This window comes from Mastigoproctus giganteus, chromosome 1 (assembly GCF_048544385.1).
Source record: "Mastigoproctus giganteus isolate SK-2022 chromosome 1, ASM4854438v1, whole genome shotgun sequence".
Taxonomy (NCBI): domain Eukaryota; kingdom Metazoa; phylum Arthropoda; class Arachnida; order Uropygi; family Thelyphonidae; genus Mastigoproctus; species Mastigoproctus giganteus.
Window position 1 is genome coordinate 35,155,978 of NC_143575.1, and position 15,567 is coordinate 35,171,544.

A 15,567-nucleotide genomic window follows, 5' to 3' on the forward strand; every position below is an offset into this window, starting at 1 on the left:
ACCTGAGTGGGCATAAATTCAAATTGAGGAAAGACAGATGTAGGACAGACATGTGGAAATTTGCCTTTAGCTAGCGGGTGATTGGTTGGTGGAACAGACTTCCATCCATTGTCGTGGAAGTTGATAGCCTAAATAAGTTTAAGGCTCAGCTGGACAGGTATTTTGAACGAACAGAGGGGTGAAGTGGAAGTTTTTTTTTTTTTTTTTTTTGCCTGATGCTGCATAAGCTTGATTTCTTGCATCAAATGCCTCTACTAATGCTAATGCTAAAATTACTTCATCTCATCAAATAATCTTTTTTAAATGGTTTTTTAAAATTTTCCATTTAAGCCATTTAAGCATGATTCAGCCTTCCTTACCATTTAAGCATGATTCAGCAAAATCCCTCCTTCAATTGCAATCCTATGAATATTTTCATCTGACACAGAAAGGTATCTTCTTCCAGTATGCTTTCTATCAGCCAGAAAATTCAATGACAGTTTTTGTTGGCAGCCTTTAATAGTTTTATTATTCCATGTTGCATTCCTTCCTTACCTTCTCTGAACTAATTCTTTCACTTCATATCTGGCTGCAATCTTTGCTCTACTACTGATATTCAGTTGCTCAGCCATTACTTACCTAAAAGAAAACAAAAAAAAAAAAAAACTATAATACATGATAAATAGTATCAAAATCTCTAATAAGCATAATTTGAATAAATATTCTGTATGATTTTGTACTCCTACAATAGCATTTTTAACATAGGTAGCAGTTTTCCATTCATCTTGGACATGAGAGTGCATCTAATTTTTTTTATTTTGACCCTTCATTAGCTAGTGTGTGTGCTTTTCACAAAACTTCATGTCTCGTTGGGCGATTATCGCCAGGTCCTTTTCCAAGCCTCATGTAGTATCATGCACTTGGTACATTCTTCTGCGATTACTGCTACCCTTGTGCAGTATCTTGCACTTGTCAGTGTTAAACTGCAATATGCTACTTATCACCCCGTGTCTAATTTTTCTAGGTCTTGTTGCATATGCCTTGATTCTTGTTAGTATGACTTGATTAGTATTAGTAGTGGCAAACTGTGCAAGAAAGCAAATTTATACATCAGAAAAAAAAAATAAATAAATAAAAAAAAACGCTTCTCTTATCACCTGTCCATCCCATCTAATAATTTATCTACTTCTTCCTTGAAATTATTCAAACTACCCACTTCTGCAGTACCAGATTCAAGTTTGTTCCAACAATCAACTACTTGTTGGCCAAAGGCAAATTTCAATACAAATATCTTGCAACCATCCTTTTAATAAATTTGAATTTGTGTCCTGTCATGTGTGTAGTGTAGTCTGAACAAGTGGGAGGATTCCATCATATTGAGCTTACCCAGTGTATTCAATGCCTTAAACACCTCAGATAGATAGATTTCCTCACAGGTGTTTAGTCTCTAGATGCTGCAATTTGCAGAACTTAAGCCTTTTCTGATAAGAGCACCCTTTTGTTCCCCTCACTGTTATCATTGCTTTTCTCTGTACATATTCCAACAGATCCACCTCCTTCCTAAAATTAGACTTCCAGACCTGTATGTAGTACTTAAGATGTGTCATAACCATTAATCTTATACAATGGATAATCACCTCCTTATTCCTGCTGGCAAAATTCCTGTATATCATTGACAAAACCCAATGAGCTAGCATGATATCCTGTCTGCACTGCTCAGAAAAACTCATATCTGAGTTCACAATTACCTTACATTTGTCAATGTTAAACTTCAGTTGCCAATTCTCTTCCCATCTGCCTAATTTTTATAGATATTGTTGCAGTAATAATCCTAATTACTATCATTAACCACTGCCAACCTTCATATCATATGCAGACTCAGATGTTCAGCCTGATATTCTTTCGTCAGTATCATTAATAAATATAGAAAACAACAATAGGCCTAGCACTGAATCCTTGGGAACTACACTAATAAAATTAGTCCAAGAAGGGCAATGTCCATCAATAATCACTCTCTTCTCCCACTCAACCATCCATAGCTGTAAATTGCCCTTAATGCTACACTACTGCAATTTGTACATCAGTCTGTTATGTGCAACAGTATCAAAAGCTTTTCTGAAATCCATGTATATGATATCAAAATTATTTTTTGCATCCAGTTCCTTTGTTACTGTATCATAGTATCCAATCAGATTGGTCAGACAAGATAGACCCTTCACAAATCCATGCTGACTGCAATATAATTGCTTTCTTGTATAGCTGGTCCTGCATTGCTTCTGACTCCAGTGACTCCATTATTTTCCCTGGAACAGAAGTTAAGGTTTTAATTACTCATGTTACCTTTCAATCACCCTTTGTGAATTTGGGATACATTGCACATCACTATTCGTAGGAACCTCCTCTGAATCCAAGGATGCGCTCATAATTATCACTAAAGGTTTGCTTACCTCCTTTGCTGTCTCCCTTAATATTATTGGATAGATCCCATCCACTCCAGGTTGTTTTTTTAAGTTTAGCTTCAACAATTTCTCTTCGACTTTTCTCTCAGTTGTCACAGAATTATTTATCTCTCTGATAGAATTTGATAAACTTCTTGCTGCTGCTTCTGCCACGAGTATCATCAGTTCATCTGACATCCATTTGGGTATAAGCCTTGAACAGTGTAAACCTTAAACCCTTAACAGTTAGCTTGGGGAGTGGTTTCTGGCTTTCCCGTCCCTAAGAAATTCCTCATGTGTGAATGTAGATGCAAAATACATATTCAGTTTGTCAGCAACCTGAGCAGGGTCATCAGCACTTAAACTATTCTTATCCAGTGGAGCAGTGTGATTCATCCCCATCTTCTAGTGTTTACTTAAGTAAAGGAGTCTTTCCTATTTTCTTTGCATTCTTTGCCAGGGACTTCTTGTTACCTGCCTTAGCTTGTCTAACCTACTTTATGACTTGATCGCAGACTACGTTAAATCTACTGTAGCATCTGTATCAACTGGTAATTTATGTGCATCCCATTCATTTTTGTTTTCTGCTACGAGTCTCATCAGTTCATTTGACATCCATTCAGGTCTTTGCCTTGAACAATGTAAACCATAAACCCTTAACAGTTAGCTCAGGGAGTGGTTTAGTTTATCCCTTGGGTTTTTATTTAGTGTACATCATACAAATGTAATATAATCTCCACGGGTCTACTTAGTGGTGAGAGAGCATAATTTAAAATGAGCATGGTAGGCTTTTAACCCTTATCCCATATATGAATGGAAGGCAGAAAATCAAAGAAAAATATATAGCAACTACAATTAACATACAAATAGAAAGAAATTACTGTTTGGAAATTATTAATGGAACATAATGCATAAATTTGGCACCTGTGGTGTTTTTTAAAGTCTGGCCAGCTTATTTTGCTTCTGTCTTTGTATGGTTGGCTACCCCCAAAAGTATTCAAAAAGTTTACAATTTTTGAAGGTGTACTGTACATTGAATCAGTGTGGGGTGTGACATATAAGCACTGGGAAAACAAAAATGAGTAGGTCAGCAAATCATAATATCTTATTATGAGAGAATTTAATTTTCCAGAGATTGAATGGAACTTTTAGGTTGGTTATTCACTTAACAACAGGACATTCTATATGTATGCTTGATGAACTGCTTTTTTTGAAGGGAAAGAAATATTCTTGATCTGGTTATCAGTAAGGAGTCATTAGATATTACGAATCTTCAAATAAAAGAACCGCTGTCAAGCAGCACTCATAATGTATTAATGTGCAATCTGTTTAACCTGGCAGTGGTTATGCTAGATTAAATGTAACAAAAATAGTTGGTCACTTGGCAAGTGCCGAGCTTTCTTTTTTATTTTTTGAAAATGTTTTTTTTTTTTTTTTTTTTATTCTGCTTAAAAGTTCCGATATTCCATCTTTTCTTAATGGATCATAATACTTATTGTTTGTACTTTTTAAGTTTTAATAAAAAATTTTAATTTTTGAAACATTATACAGTGGATTCTGGTTATTTGGGCCACTGGTTAATTGGAGCAGCCATTTATTTGGGACAAATCTTAAAAAACAGAACCCAATCGAGAAAATAGCCAGGGTTTACTTTGCTTAATTGGGGCAGGAGACCGCAGCACTGGAGATTACCCTATGATTGTCTCCGACCATTCGGTCGGATTTCTGGAGGTCACAACCATAAAACAATAAAAACAATTAGCAGTCACCTGTTTATTGGGCTTTTCTGTTAGTGCAATCTATCATAAACGGATAGTAAACTCGATCTTATTGAATTTGCGATAATACTGACAGCTGGAATTCCGTGGGTTCTTGTGGTGAAATGTGTTTACACTTCCATGGAATCTTCAATCATATAAAAAAATTAATTTTCAGAATCATCTCTTCATTCCTATTTTTAAAGCTTCGTAACTTGTTAGTCCGTTCTCACTTGTACGTGTCGTGTTACTTGCAATTTGTGTGTGCCGTGTTCTTTGATATTGATTGCTTATCTTTTTACTGTTTTAAATTTTAACCCCCACCCACAAAATGTCAGTGAACAGAAATGTCAACTTGTTAGTATGTACATATTACAGTACATATTAATTATTCCGATTATCACGTATATTCTTCTAATTTTCACATACCATTTAATTTTTTAATTGGTAAGGTAATAAAGAGTAAATTTGTGCTTAATATATCTTTACTTTTATAGCCTGTGGATAATATTCCTCCTATTTTCGCTAATTAGAATTGCTGTTTAATAAAATTAAAATTCAGTTCACAAACGTGATCACAATGACCAATGCTTACTACACATCGTATAGTGAACGGTACTATGGTGACACCATCGTAATGTTATTTGATTATACAGTGAACCAATTGTAAAGTGGGGGTCCATTGTATTTTTACCTTTTTTTACGTGAAAATTTGGATAATTGGGGCAGCCGCTTAATCGGGCCAAAATGCACTAGTCCCGATGTGTCCCAAATAACCGGAATTGACTGTATTTGTTTTTCATATCTTTTATTTTCAAAAAAAACAAAAAAAAAATTTTTATTCTATTGAAAATTGCAATTCCATTTTCCTGTTTAAAAGACTATTAAGTGTGCAAAATTTAAAACATAGGCATGTGGATATATTTCTTCTCATTGTATAGATATTATTAAATAATTTTTAAGAAATCATATATATTTGATACTATTACTTACTTCTCTTTTCATGTTTATTTCAAATTTGGCATGCTTCACAGTGTGCAAAATTTTAAATTATATATCCTGCTTCCTGCAGTGTAGCAGCCATCTTTAGAGAATATCGTAGTTTGTTTTTCCCATTTTTACTATGTGAAAGCAAAATGAATCCTTCAAGAACAACTACAGTAATCCTGTAGATGTTTATTGAACTAGTGGGAGAAGAAAAACATGTAACCCGAAACTGATATACAAACACATTGTTGGCATTTTGGTACTATACCACTCTTCGAGCAAAAAACTAGATAGTTTCAAAGATGATAGTGGTTTTTGCACACAATTTTTTTATGAAAACGGTAAAAAAATCACTTCAGAAACTATTGCAATAAAGGTTTAACTATATTTAGGATGGTAAAAGTACAGTCGGACCTCTATATAACAAAATCGATCCTTCCCATGAAAAAATTTGTTAAACAGAAATTTTGTTGTAAAGAAATATGGCTTTTTTTCAACAATAAAAGTACTGTAAATTCAGAAATATAGTAAAAGATAGGAAATAAATCAGATTCTCTCAGATATGCCAGACAAGCTGTACTTGTTACCTGGGAGTCTAAAATGCTGACGGAACTGATATTCGGGTGACACTCAAGTCAAGTGGACCCAATTTCGGCGAAGTCTGGACGGTCTGTGACAGCCAAATCCTCTGCTTGCACCTTCACGATGGTGGGACTGTTAGTAATCCTGGGTATAACCTCCATGCACAAGTACATGGTGGGTGACCACCCAGTTGTGAACCAACGTAAGCAGGGGTCGAGGTGTGGCACCCACACCACATGGAGGAACGCCGCCCCTCTATGTTACCAGGCAGTACTAGGTGGTAGATGACTCTCATCAACCGGTGAAATACCACCACTTTGATTTATTGGAGGCTTGAAGTGGTGGAACCCATGTTTAGTCTCTAGAGCTAAGTTCCGGTCAACACTTCCCTATCTCTTCCATCATGCAGTATGAATGATGACTTTTGAGTTTATGATGAATGTCGTGACGAGATCCAATATTCCTTACATTTCGAGGGTACAGCCCTAAAACGGTGTTCACAGGCCGGCCGCTAGTTAGTACACTGGACCGAACCTATTGGTAACTCTCTAGGAGGCTTCTGGATCAGCTAGTGTATAATCTTGCTACCTCTACTCTGCCAGATAGTGACTGGAGGGAGTCCGAGTAGCGTGTATGCAGGGAGCATTGTCGAGGCCACGTTATGTCAAGGATCTGGGTATATTCTTACCACGTGTACACCATATCCAAAAATTTCATTACTTCATACACCATGTCCCACCCACTTTTTCTTACTATTGAATACACCATGAATTGTCAAACTAATAGAGCAATCTTATCTGCGAAAAGAGCTAAACCTCCCAAGGACTTCCTAATTCATTTCACAAATATACGTGGTCTCAATTCTAATCTCAACGATGTCCATTTCCACTTGCAGTCTTCCAAACCCCATGTACTTTTTCTGACAGAATCTCAGTTATCGGTTGATTCAACTACTGCTCATCTCAGATGCCCAAATTATTCGCTGTATGATTCCTTTCACCTCAAAGGTGGTACTTGTGCATATGTCCGTTCTGATATTCCCTGTCAGAGACTTGCCAATTTGGAATCTCCTCTCTTTGATCTTCTCTGGCTTAAAATTTCTCTACCTTATTGTGTCAAATTCGTCTGTTGTCTCTACCGTTCTCCCAACTCCACTAATCACTTGGAGCTCTTTGACTTCCTCTCTTTGCAACTTGACTTTCTCCAGTCCAACTTTCCTAACAGTGAGGTAATTTTCCTTGGTGATTTTAATGTTCAGAACTCCAGCTGGCTTCCGTTTTCTAGTCACACTGAAGCAGCAGGACGAGATGCTGAGGCTTTTGCAATTACTAATGACCTAGCACAGATTGTTCATTTACCTACAAGAATACCGGACAATCCTAATCATACAGCCAATACGCTTGATCTTTTTCTCACAAACAACCCTTCTAAGTACACAGTCAAAGTGAGAGGTCCTTTAGGCACTTTACATCACAACTTGGTGATTGTCTCTTCTCCAATGGAACCTTTATCTCATGGCTATTCCCAACCTCGAGTTCTTTGGCATTACAAGAATGCAAAATGGGATGACCTGCGAAACTTCTTTTCTTCTTTTCCTTGGTCGGATTACTGTTTCAAAACTTCTGATGTCAACATTTGCTCAGATCGTGTCAGTGAAATTATTCTTGCAAGAATGGAATCCTTTATCCCACACTCCACTTTAAAATCTTGTCCCTTATCTAAAACTTGGTTTTCCAATAAATGTACTAAGGCTGTTCAAGAGAAGAATGTTGCATATCGTAATTGGCTTGTTTCTAATTCTTCAGTTTCATTTTCTGCCTACACCAAAGCTCGCAACAATTGTAAAGCAGTTATTAATCAGTCCAAACTAGAGTTTGAACAGGCTAAGAGTAGAAAACTTGCTTCTTGCCCTAATGGTAGCCGAGCATTCTGGTCTCTTGCCAAAGCTATTGGCCGCAACTTTTGCCCATCTCTGCTCCCACCTCTGTCCAAACCAGATGGTTCTGTTGTCACTTCAGCCAAGGATAAAGCTGACCTGCTAGCATCCCATTTTTCTTCGAGCTCATGTATTAATGATCTTGGTAAAACACCTCCCACCATTCCCAACACGCTCCATTCAATGCCTCCTGTGGTCTTCCGTCAAAAGGATATTAGAAGGATTTTGATGAAGCTTGATGCTAAGAAAGCTTCAGGTCCTGATGGTATTTCTCCACTTGTTCTCAAAACCTATGCTCCTGAACTTACGCCTATTCTTTGCCGCCTTTTTTCACTTTCTTATTCCAAAGGTGTTTTTCCTTCTGCTTGGAAATTTGCTGATATCCAGCCAGTTCCTAAAAAGGGTGACAAATCCCTCCCATCCAATTTTCGTCCCATTGCAATTACTTCTACTCTTTCTAAAGTAATGGAGAAATCAATTAACCGCCAACTCTTAAACTACCTAGAAACCTTCTGTCTGATCAACGATCGCCAGTATGGATTCCATCAGTGTCGATCCACTGGTGATATTCTGGCTTATGTTACCGATTTATGGACTAATTCAATGGAAAGGTTCGGTGAAACACAAGTAGTTGCTCTTGACATCTCAAAGGCTTTTGATCGTGTTTGGCCTAAAGGTCTTCTAAACAAGCTTCCATCTTATGGTTTGCCAACTGTTTTTAGTAATTGGTTATCCAGTTTTCTCTCTGATCGCTCACTGAGGGTGATGGTAGATGGCTCTCTGTCTTCTAACTTCTCCACTAATGCCGGTGTCCCCCAAGGTTCAGTTCTTTCCCCCACTTATTCCTTTTGTATATCAATGACCTTCTTCCATTGACTGGAAATCCTATCCATAGTTTTGCCGATGATAGCACATTGCATTCAACTTTCCATTTTGAGAAACCTTGTCCTGCTCAATCAGCCTCAACTTCTCAAATCTGCTACCAATTCCTTAAATGCCGATCTTCAGGTAATTCTCCAGTGGGGCAAAGACAACTTAGTTGATTTCATCCCTTCTAAAACTCAGTCTTGTCTTATATCTCGCAAAAAGGATTCTTCTGTTCCTATGCTTATCTTTAGTGATTTCTAGGCAGATTTCTAGGCAAAATGATATATCTCTTTTGGGGATTACCCTGACTTCTAATCTCTCTTGGCACAAGCACATTACAAATATTGCTTCCTCTGCATCTAAAAAACTTGGTTTTCTCTTTCGCTCTCGGTGTTACTTTTCTTCCAAACAGCTGCTCACTCTGTATAAATCGCAAATCCGCCCTGCTATGGAATATTGTTCCCACATCTGGGGTGGTGCCCCCAAAACCTCTCTCAGTCTTCTTGATTCCATTCAGAAGAGGGCAGTTAGGTTAATTAATGATTCATCTCTAACAGAGTCTCTCCACTCGCTCTTTCATAGACATACTGTTTCTGCTGCATGCATCTTCTACAGATACTTCCATGGGCACTGTTCTTCCGAACTGGCTTCTATAATTCCCGCTCTCTCTTTCAAAACAGTCCAAACCTGTGCCGCCACCAGCCAACATCCATTTACTGTTCAACTTCAAACCCACAGAACCAACTTTTCATCTTCCTCATTTATTCATTCAACTGCTGTTTTCTGGAACAACCTTCCTTCATACGTATTTCCTGAAAATTACAATCTACAAAAGTTCAAGTCCAATGTCAACAAATATCTTCTTTCGTCTTCTCAACCTCCAACCTAAGCACGGTACTAAGTACTATAGGTTCTAATACCTCTCGTGTTTGGGGTTCACATAAAAAAAAAAAAAAAAAAAAAAAGTGGGAATGAATAAATTTTCTAACATTTTAACACAGTTAATTTATTAATACATACATATTAAGAAACGACTACTTACATGATGCGCAAAATGTATTAGTACACTTTAAAGAATTATGTCGTAAAATATTTGTTTATTTTTTGTTGTACACTGGATTCTACTGTACACCATTAATAAAAATGTTCGTATTTGTTTAAACACTCAAATATATTTTCTGTTCCATTTTCTTCCCACTAAAGGCCTCGATGCAAAGTTTCAAACACTGCCAACATTTCTTGTTTGGAAGATTTAATATTGCTCTAATTTTCATCCAACTCATCATCGATATTGTCACTAGTTCTTTAAATATTCTCCAAAGTGTTGGAGTAACTCAGATATTTGGCTGCTATGGCATCATTATCCACTCCTAAATATTCATCAAGAGCAATTTCTCCACTAATCAAATCTCGCTGAGAGCTCTTCCCATTTTGCTCAATGTCTTGTAGTAATTCATCCCTCTCATCACTGTTAATTGACGTTGTAGCAAAACCTGTTTTTGCGAAACAATTCTTAATCGTTGTTTCCGTCACATCTTGACTCCACACTTTCGCCAAAGTGATATTCACATCTGCAAATCTATAACAGAATCTATAGGTTGGTTGGTTTCTATACTCGGTATAATTTTTTTTCAGTGTGCTCCTTCAGTAGTGCATTTCAAATCCTTGGCCCATTGGCTGCAGTTTAGACAAGGTATTTGGAGGAAGAAACAAGCTTCACGCTTGTAAATTTCGAAATTTACAAGTGTGAAGTTGTCGACATCAATGCGATTTTTCTGTTTTCTTTCTATTGAAATGTAAAATCCACTGCTCAAAAATTTCACTTGTTATCCAGGAGTTTTGTTGTAGTCCAACTCTTAATGACTTTACTCCTTCAAAACATCAGGGTTGTTTACTTTTTCCCATTACCAAAAGCTTCAGGTTTTCATTACCAGCCATATTTGCACTAACCAAGACTGTAATTCTCTCCTTACAATTTTTACCACCTAAACTCACCTTTAAGAGTCAGTGTCTTGTTCGGCAAACATTTAAAAAAATAGACATGTTATGAGTTGGTTGGGCTCGTAGTCCTCCATAATTTTTTTCAAAACTATTTCTTTCCAATGGGTATAGTCTTCTTCTTCGATTGCAACTCCACTTTCATCAGAAATAACTTTTTCGAATAAGCGCATGTCGCCCTTTAAATTTTCCAGCCAACCAGAACAAGCTTGGAATGTTTTATGCCCCAGAAAAGATACATACTCCATAGCCTTTTCTTTTTTTATTAATGGCCCTGATATCGGTTTTGCTCTCAAATCAACTTCATCCACTTAAAAACCACTTCATCTACATCTTCACAAAGGCATAATTTCACACACTTCCAACTGAATCCCATTTCCTCAAACAGTTTGAAAATTGAGACAAGGTTCTTCAGAATAATTAACACACTACTGGTAGGAATATCAAATTTTAAAGCAATTTTTTTTTTAATGCCCCAATCTACACTATTAAACACTTCCACCTTTTCACACTACACCCAAGGATTTCCTCTTAGAGACTGTAAGGTTATTTGCACAGCAGCTAAAACAAAACTGATTTAGGGACCACTTCTACCTACCATGTAAACAGAGATGTGAAATTTAGTGAAAGTGGATGACTCATTTCTTCGAAACAACAGATGAATTTCTGTGATAAAGGAAAATCACTCTCTCCTAATTCTCTAATAGGATGCTTTTATGTAGAAAACAGGTTGACCAGAGCCAATGTCTGTGTCGGGAATATGCGTTAATCTTTACCAATGTCTGTGGACACATAGATAGCAGTTGACCAGCGTGACTTCTTGGTACAGTAGTGTATATGTTGTATAGGTTTTACTTCTACTTTTTAGCCATTACTGAACTGACCCACTGCTGGACAAAGACCCTAAACCTTCCATCTTTTTCTATTCCGTGCCATGGTTGGCCAGTTCTTCCTGCAGGGTTTTACAGGCACCACACCACTAAATTGTAGAATGTTTTACATCTTAATTCGTGGAATTAATCCCTTTAGCTTTTAAAATTGTGCCTCTGTAGCCAGGTGGGAAGGAGCAGCAGTGCATAACACATTCTTCTTGATTAGACCGGGGTTCGAGCCTGTGACCACCAAATATGGAGGATGCGGAAAGGTCAGGGAATGACCACCATATATCCCTGGATCAATATGACCTTAGTTGCTAATGCTCCTAAAAACCAAATAACACACCTCTTAAAAGCTAAATGGGTCAATTAATCCTTTTAGCTATTAATTCGTGCTTTATACAGCATCAGCTTTATTGCCTAAAGGCCAGAGGTGCGAATTATGCGTACCCAGGTCTCTTGAAATCAGTTCGTTATATGGAAATGTTTTTCATTGTTCAGAAACTATTTTCAGTGTAACGACCAAGGGGAAATGAAAAAAGATGGCAACATAGAAAATTTCATGTGGAAGTTCTTTAAAGAGTGGTCTGACTGTATTTTCATAATAATTTTTAATCATTAATTAATGGTTAATGTAGGAATGTTATTTTCAAGGGTCACTTGTCCAAGTTTGCAGACGATACGAAGGTTGACAGCGTTGTTAATGACAGTACACTGCAACAGGATCTAGAAAAGTTGAGCAGATGGGCCGAGGGTGGTAACTGAAGTTTAACATTGACAAATGTAAAGTACTGCATATGGATAGCAGTAACCCCAGAGTAACGTATCAACTGTATGATACTACACTCAGTGTAGTGGAGAATGATAAAGACCTTTGGGTAATTGTGCAGTCAGATATGAAGTTTTCTGGGCAGTGCAGACAGTCTGCAAGAGTTGCTCATGGTGTCTTGTCAATCATATTCAGGAATTTTTCTAGCAGCGGCAAGGAGATAATTATTCCCTTGTATAAGGCAATAGTCAGGCAACACCTTGAGTACTGTATACAGGTCTGGAGGCCTCATTTTAGGAAGGATGTAGAGCTGCTTGAATGAGTACAGAGAAGGGCAACGAGATTGGTGATTGAAACAAAGAGTTGCTCTTACAAAGAAAGGCTTAAATTCTGCAATTTCAGTGTGTGGAGACTAGGCACCTGCAAGGTGATCTGATTGAGGTGTATAAGGACTTGAATGGTTTGAGCAAGCTCAATACATATGGAATTCTTCATCTTGCCCAGATTAGTCACCTGAGGGGATATAAATTCAAATTGAGGAAAGACAGTTGAAGAATAGATGTGTGGAAATTTTCCTTTAGCCATTGAGTGGTTGATTGCTGGAACAAACTTCCATCTGTTGTTGTAGAAGTTGGCAGCTTAATTAAATTCAGGGCAGAACTAGACAAACCTTTGTAGTTAATGGATGGGTGAAATGCGAAGGTTTTTTTTTTTTTTTTTTTTTGGCTGATGCTGTTTAAGCTTGCTTTCTTGCATCATATGCCTCTACTAATGCTAATGAATAACTATTGTCAAAAAAAGGGGAAAGGTTTTTGTTTTCATATTGGGATTTACAATGCTGTTACACATCTTCTGAGTTAATTTCAGTGAATTAAAAACTTTGAATAAATACAAATCCTAAATGGGAAATGCTCAAGGAAGTTATTGTAGAAGCCATTATGCTTTTTATACCAACAAAAAAGGTATTGTTCAAGTCTTAAACTAAAATATGTGACAGAAGGACTGATGACAGGAATGGAAGTGAGGAAAGATATATTGCATAATTATAAATTATCAGGGAACCCTGAATCCTACAGTAAATATAAATTATTAATAAAGTTATTCAGGAGTTTAGGTATGCAAAGGTGGAGAATATGAAATCTTTAGCTAAGAATGCAAAGAATAGTAGCAAGATATTCTTTACTTATGCTAGCAATTAGCCCTGTGGCAAGTCAGGACTAAAATTCAAATTATGTTAGCAGAATCCTGCTACAAGTCAGAACTGTATGCAGGATTGTAATTTAGTATTTGTAGTTCTTATCCCTCTCATAGTTTTAGTTGTTTTATTTTTAATTCATCCCACCAGCTATATCTTATTTAATCTTATTCCAGTGTAAACATTGTGTAGCAGGTACCCAGAGTGAGGATTACCAGAGTGAGATTGACCAATAAATATTTCAATAAACAAATGCTCAGATCTTCTTGCATCATAAGTAAACATTGTCAAATGTATGTTTTTACACCTTCGTATTCATCTTTACAGTTAAGATTTTCCTACACAGGCAAGTTAATTTGTAAGAAACATTCTGATGCATTATGGCCAGAAGACAAATCTGTATTAAAAATTTTCCAGATACCCAATTTATAAAAGTTGGTAGGCATGTTTATTCATATTTGAGAAGCACTGATTAATCATTGTCTATTCATTTTGTATGTAGTATATTATGATTTCCATAGCTAGGAAATAGCTAACACTTTAATTTCTTGATATTTACAGCAGTTAAAAAGTCTACTTTTTGGAGATATAAAGGAAAAGTTTGGTCAGGAATGGATGAAACAGGGATTTACTTTTTCACAATATCCAACTGTGTCTTATGGTATTATCCAAAGAAGGGCAAGTATCTTGTTTATTTTAAAGAAAATTAATTGTTAAATAGTCACCTTTGTTGTGACTATACCTTGATATAAACAAAAATGTTCAATTTTACTGTAAGTTTTGTAAGTTGGAGTAATTTTCTTTGAAGGATTTTACAAGGGGGGGAAAAAAAAACAGTAAGACATTTTTTTAAAAAACAATATCTCCGAACTATTGTTTGTTGAAATGTTATTTGTATATTGTTAAACTTTTTTGTATATTTGTATATTGTATATTGTTAGTTGATTAAATATAAGCAGCATTCTTATCTTTATACATTAATATTTTATAGATATAAAAATTATAATTAGCATTGAAGAAATTCAGGATGTACCCTGGAATCCTCTTAGAGAAAATAGAGGCATTAAAAGAGGGAGTGATGTGAAATACTCTATACAAATTACTACAGACAATCTGGTCTACATGTGGCAATACAAGACTCCACTCAAATACAAGGAAAGGTTCCATAATTTCCTTCAAGCGTACCAAAAGGCTAGAATATTATAGCCATCCTGGATTTGAGGGGAAACAACAATGTTATAGGTTCAATTAACTACCCCTTAAACAGTACTGAATACCTTGTAATATCCTTGGAAGAAGTAAGATTTTACCCAAACACTTGACCTCAATTTGTGGTATTATCAGATACTTTTGAGACCACATGAATTTTTTTTGTTTCAGTACACTCTGGAAAAAGTTTTAAATGTACAAAATGTCCCAAAGTATCAGGAATTTGGCACAGAGTTTTCAATTTTTATTGAACAGGGTAATAGGAGAAGTAGCATTATGTTTTCAAGATGATCTCTTGGTGTATTCTAAGATCTTTTTTGAACATGGCACTCTTTAAGGAAGTATTTCATGGATTATCTAGGACCAACCTAAGAAAATAAATGCCAAAAAAATATATATATATTTTTTTATGTGAAAACAGCTTTGGCGGCACCTACTAAATTTCAGACTGTAGTAAAACCAATTTGTTGCGATTTTGTCACGTGGAAATGACATCATTTCCCTTAAGCTTACTAACGGAAATCACGTCATTTCCATTAGTAACCTTATTTATTTAGTAACCTTAACGGAAATGACATCATTTTCGTTAGTAACCTTATTTATTTAGTAACCTTAACGGAAATGACATCATTTCCGTTAAGGTTACTAATCTTCACATTTCTTTTAGGTATCTCGATTTTTATATCTTGGTTACAAAATAAGAGTTTTTTGTATTGTAAATATTTTATTTACATTACAAAATTCATCATTCACAAATTTCCATAATTTAAGCTGGAGGACAATATACAATGGATTTATGACAACTGAAGTAAGATACATATACTTGTGACTGCAACATATCTAAAAACCTCTTAAAAACAGCATCGATTGATGTATCCGATCTTGTAGCGGAAATTGAGGGATTAGTATTTATTGTGAGATCAAACATTTCTTGTAGGAAAGTAATTAACGGATTACTTTCTTCCAGTCCGAAGT

The 15,567-nt window shown here is 36.1% G+C and overlaps 1 protein-coding gene across 1 annotated transcript in view; it reads left to right on the forward strand.

The window, feature by feature from the left end:
* LOC150090699 (putative ubiquitin carboxyl-terminal hydrolase MINDY-4) overlaps positions 1 to 15,567 on the forward strand; it is a 238,239-nt gene that overhangs the window by 76,205 nt on the left and 146,467 nt on the right. The window contains exon 7 of the mRNA XM_090369549.1: positions 13,945 to 14,065. Coding sequence (XP_090225675.1) covers positions 13,945 to 14,065 — 121 coding nt within the window. The remainder of the gene's footprint in view (positions 1 to 13,944; positions 14,066 to 15,567) is intronic.